We start from the raw sequence: 26,100 nt of genomic DNA, 5'->3' as shown, positions 1-26,100 counted from the left end.
TGACCTATTTACAAAGAGATCCTGCTCTCTGTGTTTGAATTCTCTTGTGAAGAAGATTCAGTTTTCCAATGAAATTTTGAGCTTCACAGTCTTACAAAAGGAGGGGGAAAAAAAAAAGAAGAAATTTTAAACTGCAAACCCATGTAATTTTACCAGGGCAGGCATATAGGACTTCTGCTTGGTTTATCTACCTGAATTAAAGTATGTCCTTGAACATTTGCATCAAAAATTAACTGCTCTACATGTCTGCATAGAAGGAGAATTGCTGTTAAGACAATCTGCTGTCAAAATGGTTCTCCTGATCCAAAGTGTGGGGTATATCATCTTGGATTTCAAATTAAGGATCAAATTCACAGAGATGCTTCAGCCACTTTGTTCATGGGGGCTATCGTTAAAGCCCACTTCAGTGACCATTCTGGCTGCTTTGGCTGTTCTGGTACATCGTCTCTTCGAAGTTGTAGTTGAATTGATTTATAGTTAATGCTACACATCCAAGGCCAGTGGAAAGGTTGCAGGTTAGTATTCTCTTGGAGTTCGAATAAACTCTGATTGATTGTACATGAAATTGTAAGGTTTTTTTTCCCTATGATTTGCAGAACATGAAAGCACATGAGTGCAGCCGAGATACTTGAACATATGAAAACTGCTCTAGTGAAACTATTTTGACTGAATCTGGAAATGCAAATGTTGTTAGTATTCTTAAATAGTGACATCGTTATATGCATATGTTGTCATTACTGGGCAGAGGTAAGCGTGCTTGGGATAACTGTAGAAGTGTGGATTCACTTTAATTTTTGTTGTATTTCTTGGGAGCTCACTCTCCATGATGCTTTTTTTGTTTACCCTAGCTTTTGTTGACAATAGTAAAGCTTTGCTTTTGGTCTGGGATTATTTGCTATGTTTTCAAGGCCTTTCTATGACTTACAGTTTGTATTTATTTAATAATTCTGCAGTACTGTCTGTGTTGCTAAACTAGTGGCTGAAATGAGTTCAGAAGCCAAGAGCATCTTAGTTCTCTGTGAAATAAGTAATTTAAAGTAATACGGTTTTCTTAAAACCTTATTTTGCCTTGAAGATAAAAGTTGTTTCACAATGCGTTTAAATAGCAACATCATCATAGTATAGACCTGGATGTCTTTGGATTATGCAGATCTCAGTTTGATATATTTGTAGGAGAAGCCAGAGTATAGCTCATTGTCTGAGAGTTTTTCCAAAATAAGACTATTGTCTTACTAAGACTCAGAAATGTGGCACATGATTGTTGCATGAAATGAGGCATCTTTGCATATGAGCCTGTTAACTTTGTACCATTTGATCATCCCAGGACCTATCTAAATGACATGTGACAGGAATTAGGGATGTGTATCCCAGACATAAGAGAGGTTTCCTTATGTAGGGACGCATTCTGATTTCTGCTGATGGGAAAAGAACTTAAATGGGATGTTTCTGCTTTTTTCTGTGATCTGGAGGGCACTTTTTAGAAGTACTGTACTCACTACAGCTTCCCTGTAGGCTTTGTGAAGAATTGAAATTGGGATAGAAAACTGCTGTTTCATACTCTTCCCTGCTTTGTGTTTTTCTTGGCATAAGTGCGCAAATAGAAATGGCAGCCGGAATTGGCACTGAGTAGTGTTTGAGAAGTACACTTTATTTATACAACTCTGGCAATAAAAATTGTAGAACTCTCAAACACTCTAATTCCTAATTAGCATCTAACCATATTAAACATTAATAAACTCACAATTAAGGACTGTGCAATCCAATGTTAGAAAAAAAAATGCGTTATGTGTTGAAAACTGAGCATGTAAAAAGGGTTTGGTGGGCTTCCATTATGATCGCCTGTCAGAAGTTTCAAGTTTTCTCAGTTTATAGGTAAAAGTTTTTTTAATTAGCGGCCTTAATCATTAAGGACTTAATTCATTTTCATTAGTGCTGAGTCAGCTTTCCTCCCTTATTCAGATGCAATAGGAATTAAGCTTTAAATTTTGATTCTGAAAGTGGAGATGTGATGTGTTATTTCAGGTTTCTTTCTCGTAATTGGTAATAAAGATTATGGCTCTCAATTCTGGTGGATATTTTTGAGTCAGAAAAGACTCAAACTTGTTTTCAAACATGTTAATGAACTTTGGAAAGGTAAAGAAGGGAGATTAGCAGAGAATTACTTTATTGTAATATTTTTGAGATTTCTAACTACTGTTTCTCAAATTGAATCAGAAAATCTAAACGATTATTTCAAAGGGGTCATTTGTGATAAAGGTATTTCTCATCTTGGCCATTTTACACTTTCTGAAATTCATGAGTTGCTAAAAGAAATAAAATTTGATGTGTAGAATTAAAAAGTTGTCTCAAAAATATTTTGGAGATGTTGAATTCTTCCAAATCGGTATTCTCTTACTAAAAAAAAAAAAGTTTAGAAAAATCATCATTTTGGCAGTAAAAATTAAATGAAAATTCAAGGGTGTTTTTTATTGGCGAGAATAAGCAGACGTGTCTGCACAGAAGAAGCAGAAACTATAGTATGAAGTAAAAAATTTTCAAATGTATGAATTCTTTTCTAATTATGATTACAATTTAATGGGAACATACTGTTACTTCCAGATGTACAGTTGCTAGTTTCTTGTTTTGCTTTGCTGGTAGTGGACAAAGCTGAATTCACTGAGATTTCCCAGAAAGAACCTAGTGTTCTGTAAATTCAGGAAACTGCTGACTTTTATGAGAGGTAAACTTTGTTTGTAGATGTCACTTCTTTTCCATTCCCACTTGAGTGATAAAAGATCAGTTGTATGATTAGCAGTATGTTATTCACTTTGTAACATGCACCAACAGGACCATATGATGTATTACCAGAGGGAATTCCACATACATGTGAACATTTTTCAATCCAGAGTATCTTTTTCTTCATCAGGAAACCTTCAAAATACAATAAAGATTAATCTTGTACTTCTTCACAAGCATGCTGGAAACATTTTATTTATTGATACGGATGCCTCTTGTTTGGTTGGTTTATCTGTTGCAATCCCAGCAGTCTGTTCAGAAATTCACATGGGACAGGCAAATCCCTCTTCTCCCCTTACCCTTCCAAAAACTCTGTGTTGGTGATGCTGAGACCGGAATCTAACCTGTTCCATTTTTAATGGGATAAAGGCCTGGTGAGCAGCAACCCATGTTGCATAAAATATTTGCCAAAAGTATTAGTCTCTGCCTTCTGCTCAGCTTGCAGATGGATGTTCATCCCTTACGCCAGTGTATGGCCTTTCTCTAAAGCTCTAGTTAAGCTATATTTTAATCAAGAAAAAATTTAGATGATCTTCTAGCAGCTTTCTGCATGTGGCTTCAGATTGCAGCAGCATGTGTGAGCCAGCCTGACATTCAGCCTCTGATTTGGTAATTCACTTAGGCATGATCTTAACTGTGAGCGTGCGAGTAACTCCATTGTTATTCATCAACCAAACTTGTATTGACCAGCAAGAGCATAGCTAGTCCTCAGAAAACCAGTTTCCCAGAATGAAGATATTAGATATGGGTGACAGGATTCTTGACATCTGGGAAGAAAAGGGAACAGATATCTTCTGATTTGGGCCAGGAAAAGGTTGTACTAAATCTTTTTGAGAATGGCTTCAGTACAAGGAAGAGGGTGGAGACATCTGACTTCCCGCCTGGCTGAGGGGAACTGGACTTTGACTATAAATCTCTTGCTTTCATCTGCTATGGAGCTGAAAGGAAGGAAGGGATCAAAAGTGAAAGCACAGTCATAGCTGAGGTGATTTTAGAGGTGGGGGAGATCAGTTTAGGGGGCACTTCCTCGTCAAAGGAGGAAACTGAGTTAGGAGTCTCAGTGGGCATGAAAGGATGTGCAGTAAAAAGTTGAAAAATATTGTCAGTGACTAGGGAAATGCACAAAAGGTGATCGAGATACAGGACAGGGTGAGGAAAGGTTTTCTTACTCTTCTCTTGGAAGAAATTTTCTGATATGATAGAGGAAAACTTTAGCAGAAAATAAAAAATTATACATGATGGAGAAAGGGTTAAGATTATCCCAAAATGTGGCAGCATGTTCATCATGTATGAGAAGGTTATGAAGATCCATGTTTATTCAATGCAACCATTTTTGTGTGTGTGGGTGTTTACTTCTGAGTTCATGTTTACTTTAAGGAGAGAAGCCAGGGATGCTCTTTGAGGCAGACTGATGCCCCTTTGGGTCGGATGAATGGAGAATGGAATAGTTTGGTCAGTTGTGAAAGGACATTAGCACTAGAATGGAAAGTATTGCAGATGTGGTCCTTCTATTCCCCTGACCTTATAGGCAGCAGAATCTGAAGCCAGCTTTGAAAGTGGCTCTAGGTACAGTAGGGAGAAAGAATATATCTGACCTTGGCTGATGCTCTCTCTGCTGCTTGTTATTCATCGAGTCCTGCCCGCGGGACGGGAGAAACAGGTGGTGCCTCAGCTGGTGAATTACTGGAGAGAGAAGAAGAGTCTTTTGTTCAGCAGCAGAAGCCAGCCTGAGCAGCTACTGCCACTGCTTCTGGCACAGGTTAATGGGAAGAGGAGGGTAACCACACAGTGCTTACCACAGCTGCTGTTGCTGCTGGAGTCTCCTCTAGTGAAATTGGTTTTTTTGTGGCAAAATCAAGCAAAAGTGCTTCAACAAAACCGTCATGGTGTTCTTCTGGGACCTGGAATCTGACGTGCATTAATTATAGCGCGCAAAACCTCAAACTGCTGTGCAAAATACTACCTCGATGTCTGTGAGCTCTATTAGCCACAATAAGAAAATACATTTGGCTAGTCACCTATAATCTTGAGCAGTTTTCTTCCGAAGTATAGGTCTTTGTGTTCTCTCTAGGATCATTTGGAATATTTTGAGAAGAGCGAAATATTTTCCACCATCCAGATGCCTATAGATACACTAAGAATGTAAAGAGAAAACACAAAACCCACAAGTATTTCAGCTTTGTGTTTCTAAATTTGTGAAGATAAGCCTATTATCATAGACACTTATAAAAATTGTAATATATAAACATTTTCCTTGTTGTGGGTTTCTTTTCAGATTTTGTCTTTTGACAGCATGCAAAATAAAATTTTATTCAATTTTAATGTACAAAACATCTTGCTAGCTTTATTCAGGAGGCTTCAATATGATAGATTGGGCACTTCAGTTGAACTGGTTTTCCTAAAGTGAAAATATACAGGAAATGACCGTATTAAAAATACATATGTTTTTGCAGTCCACCTTCTTTTTGTTTATGGCAGTATAGATTTAAGGGCAGAAACAATGTTAAAAGAAATCTGAGAGGAAAAAATAAGTAACTTTTTCTTTAATTCTTTTTTAAAATGAAAAAGAATGTTTCTTTCTAGGCTCACAAAAGTAGGATGATTGCTTTCAGAAAAATAGTTACATGTATTTTGTGATCCAGGTGCTCTGACATAATTTCAGGACTTAATTTCTTATCTGTCGAGAAGGCGAAAACTCTTCATGCCCTGGGAATCTTCTGCAGGCAGACTTCTTTGTCTTCCCTGATTTCATTCCAGATGTCAGAGAAGTCATTTGTGCTGTTGGCAGCTTCTTGTGCTATCTGTAGCGGTGGTAGTGTGTTTGGGTTTTTTTTTTTTCCCCCCTGACAACACACAGAGCGACTGTGGAGAAAAAACCCCCACCAAACAACCCAACAACGCTACTCTTATTTTGATAAGACCAGAAGTAAAATCCCCATAACAGGAACTCTGTGTGCGTTCTCTGTGAAACATGCTGCCTTGCAAAATGGCAGCAGATCAACAGACAGGCAAACACATTAGTGTTTATTTGTCATAATGAACAGATTCTTTTATAATTCTTTGAATTTGGATTTTCAGTCTTCATGTTTGAATTTTCAGTCCTGGTGTGTCTTAAAGCAGTGTCAGGCAAAGGATAAAAGAGTTAGAATAGGGACTAGTACAGAAAGTATGTAAAAATATTTAGCAGGTAATAAATACACAATCATGAAAAAAGGATGTCGTTATCTTCATTGATATTATTAGTGTGGAATCTTCTCCAAATGTTCTGTGTAATTCTTTGCCACATTTCTCAAAGGTAGAGGTAAGTTACCCTCCTCCTTACCAGTGTGGTACGAAGACCCTGAGTCATAGCCAGAAATAGAGTTTTTATGTTCCCAGTAGGACCCAAGTGGAGTTAGGGAACCTTAGCCCTGAACTGTTACATATTTTATGTGTAGCTGCCCCCCTATTCCAAAAGGCTCAGTTGGTACCCCACGTTTTGGTCTGCAAGTTCGTCAAACTTCTAAAGATCATCAAACTTCTAAAGGTGTGCCTCTTCATGTTTAGAATTTTCTGAGCATTTTTTGGCATTTCTTCTTCTCCAAAGCAGTTATACACTGATCATTTAGATGCCACTTTGTCTTAATGAAGTTTCCAGAAAGATGCTTGAGGAAGTTTAGGTTTGTAATGTGAATTTCAAACTTTGCGGGGGCAGGGGCTGTAGCAATCTGAGTGACTCAAGGATATTCCTAGAATGACAAAGTTTTCCATAGACAGTTCTAAAAATTGGCAAACAACTGGATTTTTTTTTTTTAAATGTAAATAACAAACATCCTCTCTTTTATCTTTCCTCTTCATCTGATCTTTTAAATTTAGACTGCTCTTTATGGTACCCAGCCAACTTGCTCCTCTGAAATGTTTCATGGAGATCTCTTTTAACTCTGAATTCAGGAAATCAGCAGGAGTCTGGCTGGCAAGGAGTGCCAGGGGCAGCAGATCTCCGTTTGCAGTGTTGCAAGGGTGAATCCCTGTACTGTAGTGTGGCGGGTTGACCCTGCTAGATGCCAGGTGCCCACCAAAGCCGCTCTATCACTCACCCTCCTCAGCTGGACAGGAAAGAAAAAAAAAACCGAAAGGCTCGTGGGTCGAGATAAGGACAGGGAGATCACTTCACCAATTACCTTCACGGGCAAAACAGACTTGACTTGGGGAAAAATTAGTTTAATTTATTACTAGTCAAATCAGAGCAGGATAATGAGAAATAAAACCAAATCTTAAAACACCTTCCCCCCACCCCTCCCTTCTTCCCAGGCTTAACTTTACTCCTTATTTTCTCTACCTCCTCCCCCCCCGAGCGGCGCAGGGGGATGGGGAATGGGGGTTTGGGTCAGTTCATCACACGTTATTTCTGCTGCTCCTTCCTCCCTCAGGGGGAGGACTCCTCACACTCTTCCCCTGCTCCAGCGTGGGGTCCCTCCCATGGGAGACAGTCCTTCACGAACTTCTCCAACGTGAGTCCTTCCCACGGGCTACAGTTCTTCACGAACTGCTCCAGCATGGGTACCATCCACAGGGTGCAGTCCTTCAGGAACAGACTGCTCCAGCATGGGTCCCCCACGGGGTCACAAGTCCTGCCAGGAGCCTGCTCCAGCGCGGGCTTCTCATGGGGTCACAGCCTCCTTCGGGCGTCCACCTGCTCTGGCGTGGGGTCCTCCATGGGCTGCAGGTGGATATCTGCTCCACCGTGGACCTCCATGGGCTGCAGGGGGACAGCCTGCCTCACCATGGTCTTCACCACGGGCTGCAGGGGAATCTCTCTCTCTGCTCCGGCGCCTGGAGCACCTCCTCCCCCTCCTTCTTCCCTGACCTTGGTGCCTGCGGAGTTGTTTCTCTCACATATTCTCACTCCTCTCTCTGGCTGCAACTGCAACTCCCCTGTAACTTCTTTTCCCTTTCTTAAATATGTTATCACAGAGGCGCTACCACTGTTGCTGATGGGCTCGGCCTTGGCTAGCGGCGGGTCTGTCTTGGAACCCGCTGGCATTGACTTTATCTGACATAGGGGAAGCTTCTAGCAGCTTCTCAGAAGCCACCCCTGTAGCCCCCCCCGCTACCAAAACCTTGCCACGCAAACCCAATACATATAGCAATGTAGTTAGAATGCTGGTAGCACAAGATGAACATTTGGAAAATTATGTTTAAACCATATGGCTTTGCTGTTACTTGAGAAAACTAAGAATTGTAAAAGTAAGTTAAGGGAAACTCTGGAATCCACTTGAAAAGCTTTGAGAAAGTTGAGGATCACTGTCTAGGTGACAAAGGTCTGGAATCCTGGAGCACACAGAGGTACGTGTTGTATCCTCTGTGCTTGATGTTGTGCTAAGAAACATCTAGACTAATGTAGAGGAATCTTGAAGTAGCCTCAGCAAGATGTGCAGTATACTCCAGGAAACAAAGATGAGTCATGATTTACTGACATGTGTGCATGATAAATGAAATTACATTAAGTTTGAGCTGATTTTTCACTTTGGTGGTTTGGGTTTTTTTGATGAGCATGGGAATCATGTATGCCAATTGATTGCTGCAGTTGTTTGCTCAGTCCAGGAGCAGGGGCTATTTACTGTGTCCTTGCAATTTGTAATGCTTTGCTCCTTCATGTAATGTGGTGCTCAGTAATGAGTCTGGACTTTGAGCAGCAGACTTCAAGTTAAGGTAGAATTTTTAGAAACCACTCAGTGCTATTTCAGAGGAGTTTCTGACTTTTTGTGTGTGTCCAGTTCTTTAGTGAATCGTAAATTGGCTGAGGTGTCCATTTGACTTTTCTTTCATTTTTTTACAGGTGTGTTTTTTCTATGGTTAGTAATAGTTTATGTAGTATATCTTCAAAAGCTTCTATAAACTTTTTCCTGTTAGCTCAGCAGCTGTCAACTCCTGAGTAGTTTCTGGGCATCCTTATATATTTTCCTTTTAAGGTCTGTTATTTCTATGTAGGGGTCCTCTGTAAAGCTGTGTCTACAAATGACCTGTTTTTGATTTGTTTACTAATTTTTGAAGAACTGTTTTTGGTTGTCCTCAGTTGATGTTTGAATAATTCTGGAGTCTTTTGAATAGTCATCTCTCTCTCAGACCTACTGTGTGTTCATACAAGTTCAGAGACATTTATCTTTCCATAGTCACAGTGCTGGATTAAGGTTATTTTACACTTTAACAACAGCAATTACTTCTCCATCCTCCTACCTGATGACAGCTGTCTGTTCTTCCTAGCAAAGTCCCAGAGCGGAGGTGTTGTGTGTATGGAGTCAGTGGTGCCTCTGCATTCCAGGAAGGGAGTTGGTAAGGGCATTTGCATCATGGAAACCTGGGTTTCATCATTGCTTTGCCTTACTCACTCCACAGCAGGTGAAGTCCACCAAGGATGGGTCTTGGTGGCAGGTGGATGGAGGTAGATACCTCCATCCCTACCTGCACTCCCCTGAATTCTCTTACACCACTCTTCTAGAAAATGTGAGATTATTCCAATTATTTTGAGATATGTGTGGCTTTGTAGCGCTCTCATGTGAGTGCCCTGAAATATTCAAATGGTCACATCCATTGATTTGTGGGACATAGTGTTATGATTTTTTCAGGAAGCAAATCTGCATTGATGGGCACAACAGGTGGCAAATGTTTAGCAAAAACTGGCATCGTGACTACACTACCCCTGCAGTATGAGTACAGCAACATAACGTACGGGCTTGCACCAAGTTGCTGGAAGGGGCTGAAGTTATCCTAGGCCTCCCTACCTTAATTAGTGACTTGTGTCTGGGTTCTGCGAGAGTTTGGATTTTCCTGGATTCAGTTTCTGATAACCTCTGCAGATGTGGGGTCTGGGACAGTGCTGCTTGGACAACTCTGTTTATTGCAGCTGATGTATACTCTTCTTGACCTCATGACTCTTGGCTAGTGTCTTGAATCACTCGAGAATAATTAATGCCCCAGCTCCCAGATCGTTCTCAGTTTCGCCTTCAGCCAACTGAATGTTCACCTTCCTTCACAGTTACAGGAAATGAAGATCTTATGGGATAACATGAGTGCAGATGAGCAGTATGTTTGGTCTGTGGGGAAATAATGTGAACAGAGAGAGATTACAGATAGTAAAAATAGACATGAGTTTCAGAGGTAGTTCTTGTGATTTCCGCCCCCCCAACTCTAAAGTATATTTAATACTGTTGGCTGGTTTAGTAAAAACTTTCAAAAATTAATTTAGAGTCATACAGTTAAACAGGCTTTCACTCTGTGTGGGATTGGCTGTACACTGTACAGGCGATGCATGCAGCAATTTTGCCATAACCCCTGTGGATATTTGTAGCAAGGAAGGATATAAAGGGCTGTCGTCCACCAACAGTTAACTGCTGCCAATGAATTAATGGCATTTTTTACCATCAATAAAATATTAGAAAGAAAGAACAAATAGACAGGAAAAAGAGGGGTTTAAAGAAGCAGAGAATCTACATCACTGTAGAGAGTAATATGAAACATGCAATATGCTGGCAATATTCCAAACTTAATTCTGTTTATGTCCTGGATAACTAGATTTGTCTCTTCAGTAATAAAAATGTGTAATGCCAGTTACATAGTCCTCTTCAGCAGAGAAAGGATCACTGCTTGGGAATGAAAATGTTTAAGTCCCAGCAGAGAGAAAAAAAAGGGATGCTGTGACTGCTATCCTTCCACACAGAGGTTATTTATTGCCTCTTTTATGGAATTTGTACCACCCCAGAATTTAGATGAGTTAGTGTACAGTATACAATGCACGGTGACTTGGAGCTAAATGGTTATGAAAGACATGATATTTGTGCACTTGTGGTGTCAGTTTTTAATAACTAAAGAATATAAGTGTCCATGTGAAGAATTATCAATGTAAAATTTTAGTCTACAGTGTGTAGATATTTTCAGAACGTACCCAAGTCTTTGTAATGGAATGAATTCATAAAAATTGATTATATCCTTTGTACCTGAAATGTGATTTATTTCTTTTGGAATGACTTACTGTACATCTCTTCCTCTTGTTGTTTCCAATGTGAAATACAAGAAAACTTACTCTCTTGGTATTTCATTAGTGGTATTACTAACTTCTCATTTGATCCCCAAGGATGAGGTTTTTGGGGAGGGAAGAGTGAATATTTTCATTAAGCAAAACCAGGTGCAGCTGACTGTTGTTTAAGCCAATTACTTTACAATAGGTTTGATTATTAATACATCAGAAATCTTACTTGTGGTTACGAGGGTAAAAGTTACATTTCATAATAGTACCTCCCGACTAGTTTTAATTTAGAAATTAGCAGCTTATTTCAGCTTGTCTTGTAGTCAATTTGTAAAGTGCTAGAGCGAGATTTTGAAAATGACTCATTTTGCTCTTGCTTGATTGTAAGATGAGTGCAGGGTGGAAGTGGTACTTCAGAGAATGTTCAGTTTCTCAGCTTCATTAATATTTCACTGCTTAACTCTTTTTAACACTATGTAGATAGGGTTTTATGTCCTGTTAGGATAACAGGACTACTAAATGCTTTATAAATAAAATACTTGTTCTAGATTCCGAATAATATTCTGATGTCACTCTATAACAAAAGCATAAGAAATCTGGGAAACAAATTATAAGCGTAAAATGCCAAAAGTTGTTCAAGTCTTCCTGAAATAACTTTTTCCTTATTTGTCTTGTTTCATGCAGGCTTTCCTTCACCGAATGATCCAATGTGCTACAGCCAAAGTGGATAAAAATGTCACAGAAGAGACAGTTAAGGTTAGTCTCCTAATTGCATATTTCTTCTGTTTTGTATCTGATGTTTTATTTATGTATGTTTTATTCTTTTGCAGATGTTGTTTTCAAATATTGAAGATATTCTTGCAGTTCACAAAAACTTCCTGTCCCTGGTAGAGGAGTGCTTACAGCCAGAACCTAATGCACAGCATGAAGTTGGAACCTGCTTTCTTCATTATGTACGCCATCTTTTATTACAGCCTTATTTCACTTTTTTCCTTTATTAATTGTCTTTATTAATTACTGTCACGATGATGAGTGTACATAGTCATGAGGACAAAATATGACTTGATTGCATAATGTAGAGTACTTTGAGGTCATCTCTTGGTTACTGTCATTTCCAAAAAAAGGAGAGGGGAGGAGAATGAAGAAAAAACATATCCAATGGACAAACTTTTGTTGTTTCATCATTTTTGTATTCACCAAAGTAGCCCAGACTGACAAACTGAGCCCTGCAGCATGGGTGAGGCTAGTGCCTATACATCAGATGGAGGTAAAAAGATCAGGGTTGCATGAAAGAGCAAAAGTAATAATATGCTTTATTTTTATTCCCCTTTTGATGCTAGGCAAAAATGTGAATATTTAACAAAGAATTGCATATGCTGGGTAAAATATCTCCATGGTTCTGGACTGTGAAGATATTTTACTTCTCACAACTGCAGTACCTCCACAAGTATGTTTGTATGTCCTGTAGTAATTGTTTTCTAGGAGTATTATTTTTCCTATTGGAGCAAAACAAGGATATCAATGTTACAGAGCTCTGCAAAATCAGGGCAAGTTAGTTTGCTTTCAGTTGTAGGCCTAACAAAAAGTCTAGGTTTCATTGTTATCTCTGGTTAGAGTCCCATTTGTTTGCTAAGTCTTTGTTTATTCATTGTGGGAGGAGAAAATTATTAATGGTTCGTGGAAACATTTTACAGAAGTTGAGTAACATCAACTGCAGAAGTATGGATCATATTTGCAAACAAATGTTTGCAGACAAAATAGGTAATGATGTCAGCAAATAAGCCACTCATGCGTTTTCTTCCTGTGTTTTTTATCCTGTGTTTTTGTGATAGTCCAGCCTCTGAAATTTTTCAGCAAAACCTTATGAAGTTCAACAAAGACAAATGTAAGGTCTTGCACCTGGGAAAACATAGTCCAGGAGTGCAGCACAGGCTGGGATCTACCCGGCCGGGGAGCAGCTCTGTGGAAAGGGACCTGGGGGTCCTGGTGGAGCACAAGCTCGATATGAGTGAACAGTCTGCTGCTGTGGCAAAGCAAGCCAACAGGATGTTGGGTTGCATCAACAAAGGTATCACCAGCAGAGATAAAGAAGTCATCATCTAACTCTGCTTAGCGCTTGTCAGGCCACACCTGGAATACTGTGTTCAGTTTTGGTCTCTCCTATACAAAAGAGATGTGGACAGGCTGAAGAGAGTCCAGAGAAGGGCCACAAAGATGATCAAAGGACTGGGAAGCCTGCCATATGAGGGAAGGCTGGGAGAACTGGGTTTGTTCAGCCTAGAGAAAAGAAGGTTTAGGGGAGACCTTATCACCATGTTCCAGTATTTAAAGGGTGGCTACAAAGAAGATGGAGACTCCCTTTTCACAAGGAGTCATATGGATAAGACAAGGGGTAATGGGTGCAAGTTACTCCTGGGGAGATTCTGACTGGACGCATTGGAACATTTTTCATAATGAGAACAATCAGCCATTGGAATAATCTCCCCAGGGAAGTGGTGGATTCCCCAACACTGGACACTTTTAAGATTCGGCTGGACAGGGTGCTGGGCCATCTTGTCTAGACCGTGCTTTTGCCAAGAAAGTTTGGACCAGATGATCCTTGAGGTCCCTTCCAACCTGGTATTCTATGATTGAAATTCCCAAGTGATGCTTCCAGACTGTTCATAATTCTAATTTGAGGCTGGACCTCAAATAATAAACGTAGGAGGAGGAGCTGACCTTCCATAATGAAGACTATATTAGCTATTCAGCTTTGAAAAGTGTTCATTCCATGTTTTATTAATTAAAAAAAAAATCAAAATGGCAAGTGAAGAACAATGTATTTCTTTGTTTCTGCAGAAAGAGAAATTCCGTATCTATGATGAATACTGCAGTAACCACGAGAAGGCACAGAAAGTTCTGCTTGACCTTAACAAAATAAGAACAGTGCGGACATTTCTTTTGGTAAATAAGCTTTGAACTGGTGTTCTAACTTAATATATTTTGACTGAGCAGTGAATTGTTAGCACTGTCACCTCTACCATGTAACAACTACAAGCACACCTGCAAGCGGTTAGCAGGCAGTTTCAGCTGGGGGTGGCGTTTCCAGAGGAAGGGGTTGTGTACATCATATTTTCACTGCTGCACTTGGATCTGCGTGTAATACAGCATTAGGCAGTGTGCCTTGAACTTGCTGGCCAAGAGACAAAGGTGTAAATCCAGCCGTGTCTGTAGAAAGGAAAAAGAATAGGATAAGATATGTGAGGAGGAATAGGGAAAGAAATCATAGAAAGGAAGCTGAAGGACTCGTCAGAACTTCTGAAGAGACGGTCCACATTCTGGTACTGTAGCCACAGCTGTGCCAGACAGAGAAATGTTTTGTTATGGATCACAGAGTAGCCATCCTGATCTTGAACACTGACTTAATCTGAAGTCAAAAAAACCAGCTACACAATTAGTCTTTCACTTTATAAGACAAATAAGGAGGGGGTTTAAAATGTTAAGTATGACTGTCCTCATGATTTCCCACAGCAAAACCACTTTCCATGTAAATACTGAGTTTCCTAAGAGTTGACGTTAGTTGTTAAAAGGAGGATGCAGTGTGGAATGATTTTTGTGTTTTCCTTCATGGTGTCCTGTGATAACAAGGTCAGCTTTGAAACGTGGGGCCTACTATATTGGAACTTGATAACGGAGAAGGTGCTCGTGGATATGATATCAAATTTCAGAGTGATCAGATCCGATTATTGCATTTTGGGACTGGAAAGCAAATGACACTATCAGCAAAGCATCACAGATATGGTTAAAAAAAAAGATGATGCCAATGCTGGCAGTATCACAAGTTTTATTTAATTTTATTAATTATTTTTAGCATGCAGTAGGCTTTCACTACGGCTGTTGACAGAGTCCTTGGTGAAGTTGTCCTATTACAGCTCACTAAATTTTTGAAAGATACTGGATCTGACTCCCTTTCTAGCTGCGTTTACTTACAGCCAAGTTAATGAGCAGTGTGGGAATTTCCTTATTGTAGGGGAGTACTGGGTGACATGAAGCGCCATCTGCCTTTTTGCTAAGAGTCTCTTATTCAGCAGTGTTCCATTCATAGTTAAAAACAGCTTCAAAGTTGTCCTGGTTTTCCTCAGCGGTTGACACAGTATCCTTCACCTTGCCGCAGACTGAGGAGCTTCACACACATAGTTCTTGTATTGGGAGCAGCATGGCCAGAATCAAGAAGAAGGGGTGAATGCTGACTACAGAGACAAAAAGCAAAATATTGCAAAGAAAGATTGCAAAGAGCTTGTTTTGTGAGAAAGGAAGCCAAGTGTGCAGTTGTGTTCATGATGTGTCAGTGTCATATACTCCTGGGCGCATGCACAGGGCTTTCACATCTGCTTTGGGCTCCTCATAGATTCAGGACATGTCTGTTAGAATAAGTGGCAGCAGTCTAACTTAGAGAACAGGAGGTCTGACCGTGTGATTTGAAAGTACAATTGAAGCCGCCTAGCCAGACAGAACAGTTCAGGTCATTAGAGATGTGATTATCTATAAATAATCGGGAGCTGAAACCAGACTTTTGAGCCTTTAAGTATAGAGACAGTCATTATATAAACTTATAGACTGCATTGCCATTATCTTGCTCGGTCTTTATCAGTAAAGCTTTTTCATTGGCAGGTTAAGTGAGATCCTTTAGGATAAGACAGAAGGTGGTTAACCACGAGTACAAAGCAGAGACTTAGGGGTGGGTGTAGAGATCCCCATAGCAGCAGTGGTTATGGGGTATGTGCGTTACGATTTACGTGCTGACTGGAGTGACCACCCAGTTGTGTAGCGTCTGTTCCATCAACAATGTGTCTGCATCCAGATTTGTGGCCTGCGTCAACATACCATCTGGCTGTGTTCAACTACTTTTGTTTAGTGTTCTCAGTTTAGACATCTTGCTCTTTGAAGCTGTAGATTATCTCATACCATTGCATCACAATTCCTTCTGATCTCTCCATAAAATAATTTTTATCATTACTTTAGGTCTTTATGTACTTACACTATAATTCCAGCAATTCCAAATATTTGCTGTGATGTCCCTTGCATACTTCATTATCCCAAATAGCCCTTATTCTTTTCTCTCTCTCTCTCTCAGCTGCTTTTTCATGGGTGCTTCCACCCAGTACTTCATGTATTCTCTGCTTCCATAGTTGGATGTCTTGTCAAAACTTACATATTCTTTAGCCCATGACTAAGTGTATTTTATTCATTGCACGTCACGTTTAAATATAGAACCCTGTAAACAGAACACTTCTTTTCTTTGGGTGTGTATTTGTGTGTGATAGCCATGTTCAAACCTTTCAAACCATCTTTGATGCTACTTGATATTGCGAACACACCTTTTGGAAGCAACAGCACCTATAGTGGTCACCCTGAATTATTTTTATTTTTGTTTGTTGACGTACAAAAGCATATTTTTAGCATTTTATTTACTGTCTTTTATTTTTAAACTTTAGAAAAAGCACTCTCTTAATCAGACTGGATGAAGAAGGTAACCAGGGGAGATGCCTGCATAATGCCATTGTGCCTTCCTTGTCGTGTATGATTGTCAATGTACCTGCCTGTGCGTGTGTTCAAGCCTGTTGACAGTCCTGCAAACCTCCCTCATTACATATATGTATATAACATATATAGCTTAGCGAATATTGCTGTATACATATGCCCTTGTCTTTATTTCTGATAACTTTTTCTCGGGATTTTTTAATAATTTGTGAAACCTCACACTCTAGAATTGCATGCTCCTTGGAGGACGCAAGAACACAGATGTACCATTGGAGGGATATCTAGTAACGCCGATACAGAGAATATGCAAGTATCCCCTTCTTTTGAAGGTACTTAGAAGATTTTTATTTAGGACTTTATACTTTCTATATAAAACTGGTTGCTAGGCATATTTCCGAACTGCAGGAACAATCTCTCTACACAGTGAATAATCTCTTTATTAGATATTGGACCCAGACTTGCTCTCATTAAACCTAGTGGCAAGTCTTCTGACATCAGTGTTAAAAGAACTGAGGAGTTTGGCTGGGTCAAGATGATTAGCTCCCTTCTGCATCTAGTCATAAGGTTGCTTCTCCATTGTTGAATGGAAGTGAGCCATTTAAGGGAGTTTAATGAGACTGATTTCAGCTGGGTTTGACCATGCCCTTGCTTAAAATGCTTGGGCTAGCAGAGTTTGTTAGTGACATGCTTTGATGATTCTAATTTACCATCAGCAAACTGTAAACGAAAAATATTTATGAAAATGATTTGTAAGAAAAACTGTAGAGTGACAGTAAGATGCTGTAGGTGGTTCTATGCACATTTATATGTTTAGTCTTATCTTACTGTTACAACTTAAAACTTAATAAAAAATGTTAAATGTGCTGATAAACATTAGATATTCAAACCTCTGAGTTACTGAAATTTTTCCATGTTAGGAAATAAAATAATACAATCATCAGGAAAGTAAATATTTAAAACAAATTTTTGCTTAACAAGTTAAAGTCTAATATTGTTTGTTGTTTCAAACTGTGAGAGAAAAGCCAGAGCAGATTCTGCTCTAGAAGCTACTTGAAACCTGATTACTGGACAGTGTTTTTGACAATGCATGTGTGAGTTTAGATCTGAAACATTGCCAGTTATGAGGCATATGCATTTCATTACACTGACATAAAAACCTAAAGGTAAACTTGTTAAAATATAGGTTTTTAAAACAAGTTAAAGAATATAATAATTGCAGTGACATTTGAGTCATCCCAGATATCTGGGGTTTTACAGTTCCCTTGGCCTATTCTAAAATTATTTTTATATTCTATTTTTTGAATGAAGGATCTACAGACAAAACAGGGGAAAATGACTAATGAATTACTCTAGGGGGCAATGAAATATTTATGTTACATAAATTTAAATACAGGGTGTGGTGGCAGCAGGGTTAGGGCTCCAGAGGAATGTACCCACGCCTCAGTCAGGGTATACACTGAAGGCTGTCCGTAGTCAGTCCAGCTGTAAATGGGTAGTTGGTAGTCTGAGATGGGAAATCCCAAATGAATACTGGCAACTCCACTTTTGTTTTTTAGTATGGCTGCCATTACCAGTAACCATCTGAAACCAGTGAGTCACCCAAGCTATTGTTCAGTGCTCTGGTGTATTGCACTAGATTAAACAATAGTGTGGAGCTAAAGGAACATAGTTTTTGCCCTGAGTTGCAGGAAAGGCAGGTGTTAATTTTGACATGAGTAAACTAACATTTTTAAGCAGAATTGTTATCCTTGCTGTTGAACAGTTCCATCCTGTGGAATATAAAACCAAAAAAAAACCCCCCAAATCGAAGCTCAACATGAAGAAACATTGTTGGGGGGAGAAAGTAGCCCAAATGCAAACTTCTTCCTAAGTTGTGATTATTTTTATTGTTAGTAATTTATTTCTCTGAGTTTTGGTGTCCTACTAGGACACAATGCTGGAGGGTTTATTACTTTTCCACCTAGTAAAAGAGAAGTCTGGCTACTTTTTGATTTTTGTATCCTAGTTGATTTAAGCCTCCTGTAATGTACATTTAGAGATCAAAGACAGGTTTCTTTTTTTTTTTTTTTTTTTTTTTTTTTTTTTTTTCATGTCTGAATAGGAGTTACTGAAGCGGACTCCAAGGAAGCACAGTGACTATGCAGCACTAATGGAAGCCCTCCAGGCCATGAAAGCTGTCTGTTCCAACATAAATGAGGCCAAGAGACAAATGGAAAAATTAGAGTTTTTGGAAGAATGGCAGTCTCATGTTGAAGGATGGGAGGTACTGTCATAAGATTTGTCGCTTTTTATATTGAGGAGGGAGTAACAGTTTTCAACAAGCATGTATTGCACTGGTTTTGTGATCCTGAGGTACTGTCAACTCCTCAATTCTGTGAAATCACAGCTTTTATTTGGGATCTATTCTGTAAATTAAGTGTTGTCCATGACTGAGCACCGCTGTATAAAATAGCAGGCTTCCAGGAAAGAGGGCAAATGTTTAGTGTTTGACTTAGAATATTGGTCATTTACATCAGCATGTATGTGTGCACACATACACATCTATAAATCCTAATTTAACTGCTGCTCTGATTTTACTGCTGTCAATGCCTGCCTAACAGCATTTTGTCCGGTTGAAAAAAATTTTGATTATTTATTATTATTAAGCACTGAGTCCGTAAGTTTTTGTCAGCTTGTAGGTAGTCCCTTACTATTGGCTGAGCTAAACTAACATAAATGTGTTCAACAGATTCTGCGTAAGTCTTCTTGTTTGTTTTTTTTTTTTTTTGTAGTTTGCAAATGGAAGAGCTTTAATGCTTTAGTTTTGTGAAGAAACCATAGGTCTGTTTCTGAATTAGAGTTTTCCATAGTAACCAGAAGAGCCACTCTTTCCCCTAGATAACAAGAAGATCAAGTAGTTGTAGCACCAAAATCTTCCTTTTGTATTATTTTGAGCACTATAATTAGTTTATACAGAAAGATAGATGTAGATATGAGTGTATCTTTAAATTGCCTTAGGTGTTTTGTATTGAAACGTCTGAGCTGCCCGCACTGAGGTGGGAGGGAAACACAAGTGAAGTCCCAGTAAAATAAATATAAAGCAAGCAATGTAAACATTTTTTTTTTTAAAAGTCAGTTTTGGATATAATATCCAGGGTTTTTTCAGACAGAAATTTCAACATGGAAGTAGTTCTTTGCTTTTTTGAATACTTTGCTTGAATGTGCTACTTCTCTTCCTAAGAGAGCTGCTTAAGAACTAGAGGAAGAGATTTTATCCCTTCAAGCTTTGTGGAAGGCTTGCTGGCTGGAAAAGGTAGCAAGAAAAACGTATTTTTTGCACATTAGTCTGATAGACTGAGACGTGATCTTTCAGCTATGTTGTGGGAAATGGCCTTTGTACAATGCAGAGAAAAGAAAGGGTTAGGGACACTGGTGGGACGCTGAATCAGAGAAAGCTTTGAGATAGACCTGTCTGAACTTTAACTGACAGAGTTCCCCAAGAAGTCTGACAACTAAAAATTAGAATATTGACAAGAAGAGTTAACTTTTAAGTAGATATTCATAGTAATGGATAAAACGGCAGAAACAAAAAATAGTTTCTATACAGCTCGGTTCCCTCTCTGCATCTCCTGCTTACCACACCTGCTGTTTCTTGAACTTGCTGTGCCTAAGGATGCGCTCTGCTTCTGCAGCAGTGGATTCAGTCTCCCCCTGCCTTCCAGAAGGGTTCAGCAGAACAAACCTCTATCTGAAAGGAGCATAAAAATTACACTGAACAAAGCACCCCCTAAATAGTGGCCATGACACTGCAAAATTATTTCCTGTCTGCTCCACATGAAATCTCCTGATCTGTGGACTTACGCAAACCTTTGGTTTGTTCTTAATTGAGTAGTGTGGGAAGATTTGATTCATTCTGAATGTGCATTAAGGAACTAATTTTACTTTAATCAAAATTCTTCGTGTTTCTTCAGTGTATTGTGGGATTTGAAATGTATCACTTAAGGTATTTTTCCTTTTTCTGTGTAGCAGCATTTTCAAGAACTGCTCTTCCATTTCTGTAATTGGGGTAGGTATAATTTAGAGCAGAGAAATCCTTTTTATGCTGGAGTTCAGGGCACTGTAGTCTTTTGGTACAGGACTGTCACTATAACACATTCCATAAAAATTCACCGTGCCTCAAGAGAAGGAATTAGTGTATACTCATGCCATGATATTGTTTGTAGGATTTTGAAAAAGAAAGGATTACTTAGATAAAGTAAACCTCTAAATGTTGTAATTGAGAGGAGGTCTAGTTGACCTAACACTTCCCAAAAGAAGCAAATACCTTAACAGTTGCTTGTTTAGACTAAGTGAAAATAAGTTTCTTTTTGTAATTAGCTTGAACTTGCTGCCATCAGCAATAACTTGGAAAGATTAGTGTATGTGAACATTAAAATGCATTAGACATGCTTGTGCAATAACTTCATGATAGAAGCAATAGCAAGTTAAGTGCTTACATTGCTGAATATTTTATGGCAAGGAAATTTGTTAAATAATCCTTATTGCCTATCACTGACTTTACTCCTATTATTTTCAAGTTTTCAATTAAGTTTTCTACTGCACTATAGTGATTAAAATTCTTCTACTTGCTTTCAGTGCCTGAGTCTTATAGATATTTGTCAGATCCATCTTAATGAACACACTAAAGTATAAAGTTACAGTATTATTAACTCAATGCATTATTAGTCATATAAGTTGGTTCAGAGCTGACCTCAAACCTCTAACCCTGGAAAGGGAATCCACTTTCCTGCATTAAGTTTCTTCTGAATCCTTAGTAAGACATACAGTAGTAAATATGTTTGCTGTTGGAAATATATTAATGAGCAAAGGTAACAATAAGGAAGGGTAACAATATGGACAGAAGCATGCAAAACATAGACTTATTCTGTCTGTGCTCAGAATGTATTCTGTGAACCATAACATAGTAATTTCCTTCCAACCTTTTTGTTTGTTTGTTTGTTCTGGCCTCCCCCCCCAATTTAATTTTAGGATTTCACTTGTGCTTGAATTCTGAAATAGTGCCATTGTCTTAAAATAGTATGTTTTCAGTAGAGTTAGGTAGTGTTTATTGTAGTTTAGCTGATCAAGTTTGATGTTATCATAAGGCAACCACAGGGTCCCCAATCTGGCCAAATTGCCCTGATCTTAGTATGTGCATCCTTTTCAAACATAATATACGGTTAGTCCTTGAAATGGTAAGAATTCCAGAGCATGTATAAGAGCAAACAGTATTCTGAATGATTCCCAACAACAACTACAAAAAAAATCTCTGAATGCAATGTATGAGAGTGGATTTAATTAAATAAACATCTGGTTTTCTACATCACCTAAAAATAAAGAGGCAAACTTGTTGGAGATTTCCTTCCAGAAGGAAATGCTTAGCACATTGCTTGGCCCCAACTAGAAGGAAAGGGAAAAAAATAAAGACTATTTTTAGAATCTGATCAAAGCATGACTTGAATTCCTATACATAAGTGTCATAAAATGAAGCTTGTATTTATTATGATAAAAATACAGATTCATGGAAAAATGGAACATCTGTTTCAAGAAAGAAAATGTTGAGTATAATGACTTTCTCACTTAATTTCCTAAGTGGTTAAATTTATTGGCCTGAATTCAGAACTTGTGTAGGTGCGTGTCTCAGCTGGAGAATGGCTCAGAATCTGAAGGAGTCTGTCAGTAAAATTTGCGTGGGTGTTTCAGTGAGAGAAGAAAAAATAAAATTGTTGCATTTGTTGTAAGCTGGAAACCGAACAACCCAGTCTGAGTCACAGGCCAATTTAGTGACAATAGCATGGGGTATTCTGTTCCTTTCCATTCTGCCATATCATCAAGTAGTATTTTAATAGAGATTTCTGTTTTAAACTCCAGAATTTTTAGCCCTTTCCCCTATTTTATTTCTGTTTCGTATGCCCATGTGCAAGTACTGAAGAGTAAGTTAATATCTGTAATTTCTGACCTTTATCACTGTTAACGTGCTGGCCACTGAATCAGTATGGTCAGACCTCCGTGTTTGACTGAAATTTGCCCAGAATATGTAGATAAGTAGCTTTTGTAACAAATAAAACCAACAAATGCTGCTTTTCGTCTCAAGGTAATAAAGGTCATTTTTTAATGTCAAAGATGGGTGTTTAATGACTTAAGGATGAGGAGGATATTGTTTTAAATTTCTTGCATATAGTCTCTCCTTCCAGTGCATTTTAAATGCATTTATTTTGTGATATGGTCATGGTAGCCCACACTTCAGACCTCTTGCTTGAGCTGTTGCCTTAGTGGAACGATAGGTGACTGACTGGCAGCCAAAGGTTTTTAGAAGCCAGTTTTACCTAAATAGCCTGCAGGCTCCGAGATCTTATGGGCTTTTAATTTCCACACCAGCTATCCTGAAAAACCACAGAGTCCTTGGCCTCAGTGCTACCCACAGGAGAGGACTGCTCTACAGTTAGGTGTTTGGAGTCTTCAAAGACTCAGTGGGATAGATGGAGGAAAAACTAGTCTAGATTCACATTATAAGCCTGCTTTGCAGGTCAGTTTTTTCCGACTGAATCCTTTATATGTTTTGTTGGAAGATGATTAAAACAGGTTTGTTTCTACAATACATGGCATTTTCAAATTGACATATTACAAAAATGCTGGTTTCACTGAAAATACCCCATCAGCTCTAATTGCAGGTACTTTGAATGTATAGAAACATGAATTGTAGCATAGTAGTAGTGATTTTACATGTAGGTTGAGCAACTGTATGGTCTTCCCTTGCAAGCACTGAGTATAAATGTACGTATTCATGAAAACTTTGAAATAGCAAATTACTTTTCAGGTTCAAATTGCTCATATTTGCGATTTCCCTGGTAGTTTCAATTCAAACATTTAATGAAAACATGTTTGTGTTAGAAGGTTTTGGTAATATTTGTTCCAGAAGTATTGCTTGTAGGTAGTGTAGTTCAGTTTTAGCTGTGCAGTAGATAGCCTCAGCTGCTTCTGGGACAAGGGTGACCTCTCATCCGTTACTGCAGCCTCAAACCTTCACGAGAGGGACAGCTTGGAGTTGGATAAATGAATTATCCTACTAGGCTGGATATCAGCTGTAGCTTGGTGTTCCTGCTGTAAACCCATGTGGCGGTTCAAGGTGTAGCTACATCCTTCATGAAAATGTTCTTATAGTTGTCAGTCCTCCTGTGAATTGCATAGTGGATATAGCAGGGCTTGGGTGCTCTCTGCTTTGTCCTTCTTCGGGCATGTTTTTCATCCCTAAGGGATGCAGTGGAGAGGAGTGCTCACCCCACGTGTAGAGATAGCAGTGCTTTCACATAATATGCCCTTCCTCTTTTCTCCCTTTCAGCTCCATGCCCACCCAAAGTCTAGGAACAGGCGGACCCTAACATTGTTACATAGGCAAGAAAGTGGCAGGGGATTTTTCTGCACTAGCAGTGTTATGTAGGACAGCCAGATGTGACTTCTGATCCTGTTATCTTATTCCCTTGGACTTCAGCAAATAAAACCGCAATAACAAAATTCACTGACCTGCGGCCACACCAGCATGGGTTCTGATCTTGTCAAAAGGTATCCGATAAGTGAAGTTAACACTGTTCAGTATTTGGACGGGAGGTCTCCAAGGGAAAAAAGTATTTCTAGAATGTTTTTTTCATTATCTAGCAGTTTATATTAGAAAAGAAGGAAAATGAAGAGGAAAAGAAGGAAAATGAAGAGGAAAACAACAGCAAAGGGTAGTAATGTGATACAGCTAATACTCACTGCCATATTGTAGTGTTGAACTTGAGTCGTGAATGAGGCAAATCTTGATAATTCAGGCAGCCTGAATTATGTACATTTAAAATATGTGTAAAATACAGTATTTTATGACATGATGCTGGCACAGTAGCAGATCCTGCTAGGACTGTTGGGAAAAGGCTGTAGTCTTCTACAGTGAAAATGAAATTTTACAAAAAAAAGAGACAAAATGTTTTCATAAAACCCTTTCTATGAAAAAATATACCTTTTTGTAGAAAGCTGAAACTGCTGATACAATTTTGAAGCCTTAAGCTGAAATTTTTTGGCTTCCCTACAAAAACCACAATTTTCCAGCAAAGCTGAAATTTTCTGTAAAAACAAACCAAAAATCTTTTAAAAAGTCTAGCCTTTTAAAATGCAAATTATTAGTAAGTACTGTTCCAGCAAATTTGAAAAGCAGCATAAGATATTGTTTACTTTTTTTAATACACAAAAGCCGTGAAATAGAATGGAAAGAAACGACCTACTTTTCTGTAGTTGTGGTCAGCAAGCATTAAGTGCAGCCCTAATTTATGCTTAGTTTATATTACTGAGTGTGCTTTTAAGGTGTTTCAGTGTTTGGTTTCAAATAAAACTGTAAAATTAGTATGCCAGCTTCTGGTGCTGATGCTGTCTTAGGAAGGCAGGTATGGTGTAGTGGCTATAGATGACACTCATTTTTGGCTCATTTGATCCTAAATGGAAACAAGAGTGGTTAGTTAATACTGATACTGAAGCTGCTTTATTTAGAGACCTGAATTGTGTTCCAGTGTGATGGCTGTGCAGTCTCTCATCATCTCTCTAAACAGACTGCATTCTCCTTAGAACAGTCTGAGCTATTGCTCAATATTCAGGGCTGTGACGTACAAAGGATGAACGGTAAGATGAAGAGCTGGGAGCAGAACGCATGATTGCTTCTTGACTCTTAATTGAATGCATTTTTCTTTGGGTTACTGTGGTTAGATCAAGAAGAGGAAGTAAGTACAGCTATTGTAGGCATAAGTCATTCAGAACATGTGTAGATGAAAGGAAGGTCCTGGCTTTTGCAGGTTTTCCAAGCTGACTGTTGACTGCCTCAAGTTAGGAAACTCCTCGAGCCATGGGTGTATGCTCGATGCAGCCAGCATGCATAATTATCAATTGGATCGCATGGCTGGATGCATATAGCACATGGACAGGAGCTCTATCCCACAGGAGCATGGATATTCAGAATAGCAAAATACATCTCTGAATTCAAGGCAGGCTTCCTTGAAAGGTAGATTTCTCTTTATAAGGCATAGAAATGCCATGACTTTTTCATAGAAATATTTTGGGGAAAATGTTATCCTTTGTTACAGTTGCTTCTTTTTCATTAACCTTTATGAAAATGCCTGCCTTCTTTTCACATGAAAAAATGATCTGCCTTGAAGCAGAAATGAGGCATGGGAAGTTTTGTCCCAAACATTTAAAGCTTAGCAAAATTCTGATGTCTTCAGAGTGTGTTAGGAAGAAGTACACTAGATAGTCTTAGTTGTTTGTGCCACTGTTAGCTTTGCCTGAGTTTTAAACCTTGCTGGTTTTTGCTTTTGATTTTGTGTTTAGCTTAATTTAGTTCAGAAGTATATACCCTTAATGATGTTCAGGTTCCAGGTTGCTTCAGCTTCCAAGTTCATCTTCGCATAGATTATGTCTTGTAAAGCCCCATTTTCAGACATTTCCGACTAAATAGTAAAGTTACTGAGGATAAGAGTTATTGTATAAAGTTGGCCTGATTTTTCAGGAGAGGTCTCATGCACAGATGTAATATGATTTGGAAACTTTAGTGATTAAACTTTATCCATTCAAAAAAGCCACAAGCCCTCCCCCCCTAGTTAATGGCAATACTAAATGAATACAAAGCTGGTGTTAAGCATAATTAGAAATTACTATTTAATTATAGTGTAATAAATTACCATGAGTTTTATTCTTGGTGTTTCCAGAGAATCATTATGGTTGTGAGTTTGTATAAGAAACTTTTCCTTAATTGGTGCAGAGTCCTT

The 26,100-nt window shown here is 38.7% G+C and overlaps 1 protein-coding gene across 1 annotated transcript in view; it reads left to right on the top strand.

Moving 5' to 3' along the window:
* Positions 1-26,100, top strand: part of PREX2 (phosphatidylinositol-3,4,5-trisphosphate dependent Rac exchange factor 2) — a 183,203-nt gene that overhangs the window by 37,587 nt on the left and 119,516 nt on the right. Inside the window, exons 2-6 of the mRNA XM_050891668.1 lie at positions 11,462-11,533; positions 11,608-11,730; positions 13,616-13,720; positions 16,525-16,626; positions 18,399-18,560. Coding sequence (XP_050747625.1) covers positions 11,462-11,533; positions 11,608-11,730; positions 13,616-13,720; positions 16,525-16,626; positions 18,399-18,560 — 564 coding nt within the window. The remainder of the gene's footprint in view (positions 1-11,461; positions 11,534-11,607; positions 11,731-13,615; positions 13,721-16,524; positions 16,627-18,398; positions 18,561-26,100) is intronic.

The sequence above is a fragment of the Gymnogyps californianus genome, chromosome 2 (genome assembly GCF_018139145.2).
Source record: "Gymnogyps californianus isolate 813 chromosome 2, ASM1813914v2, whole genome shotgun sequence".
NCBI lineage: Eukaryota > Metazoa > Chordata > Aves > Accipitriformes > Cathartidae > Gymnogyps > Gymnogyps californianus.
Note: the sequence above shows the minus strand (reverse complement) of the source record. Positions and strands in the feature narration are given on the sequence as shown.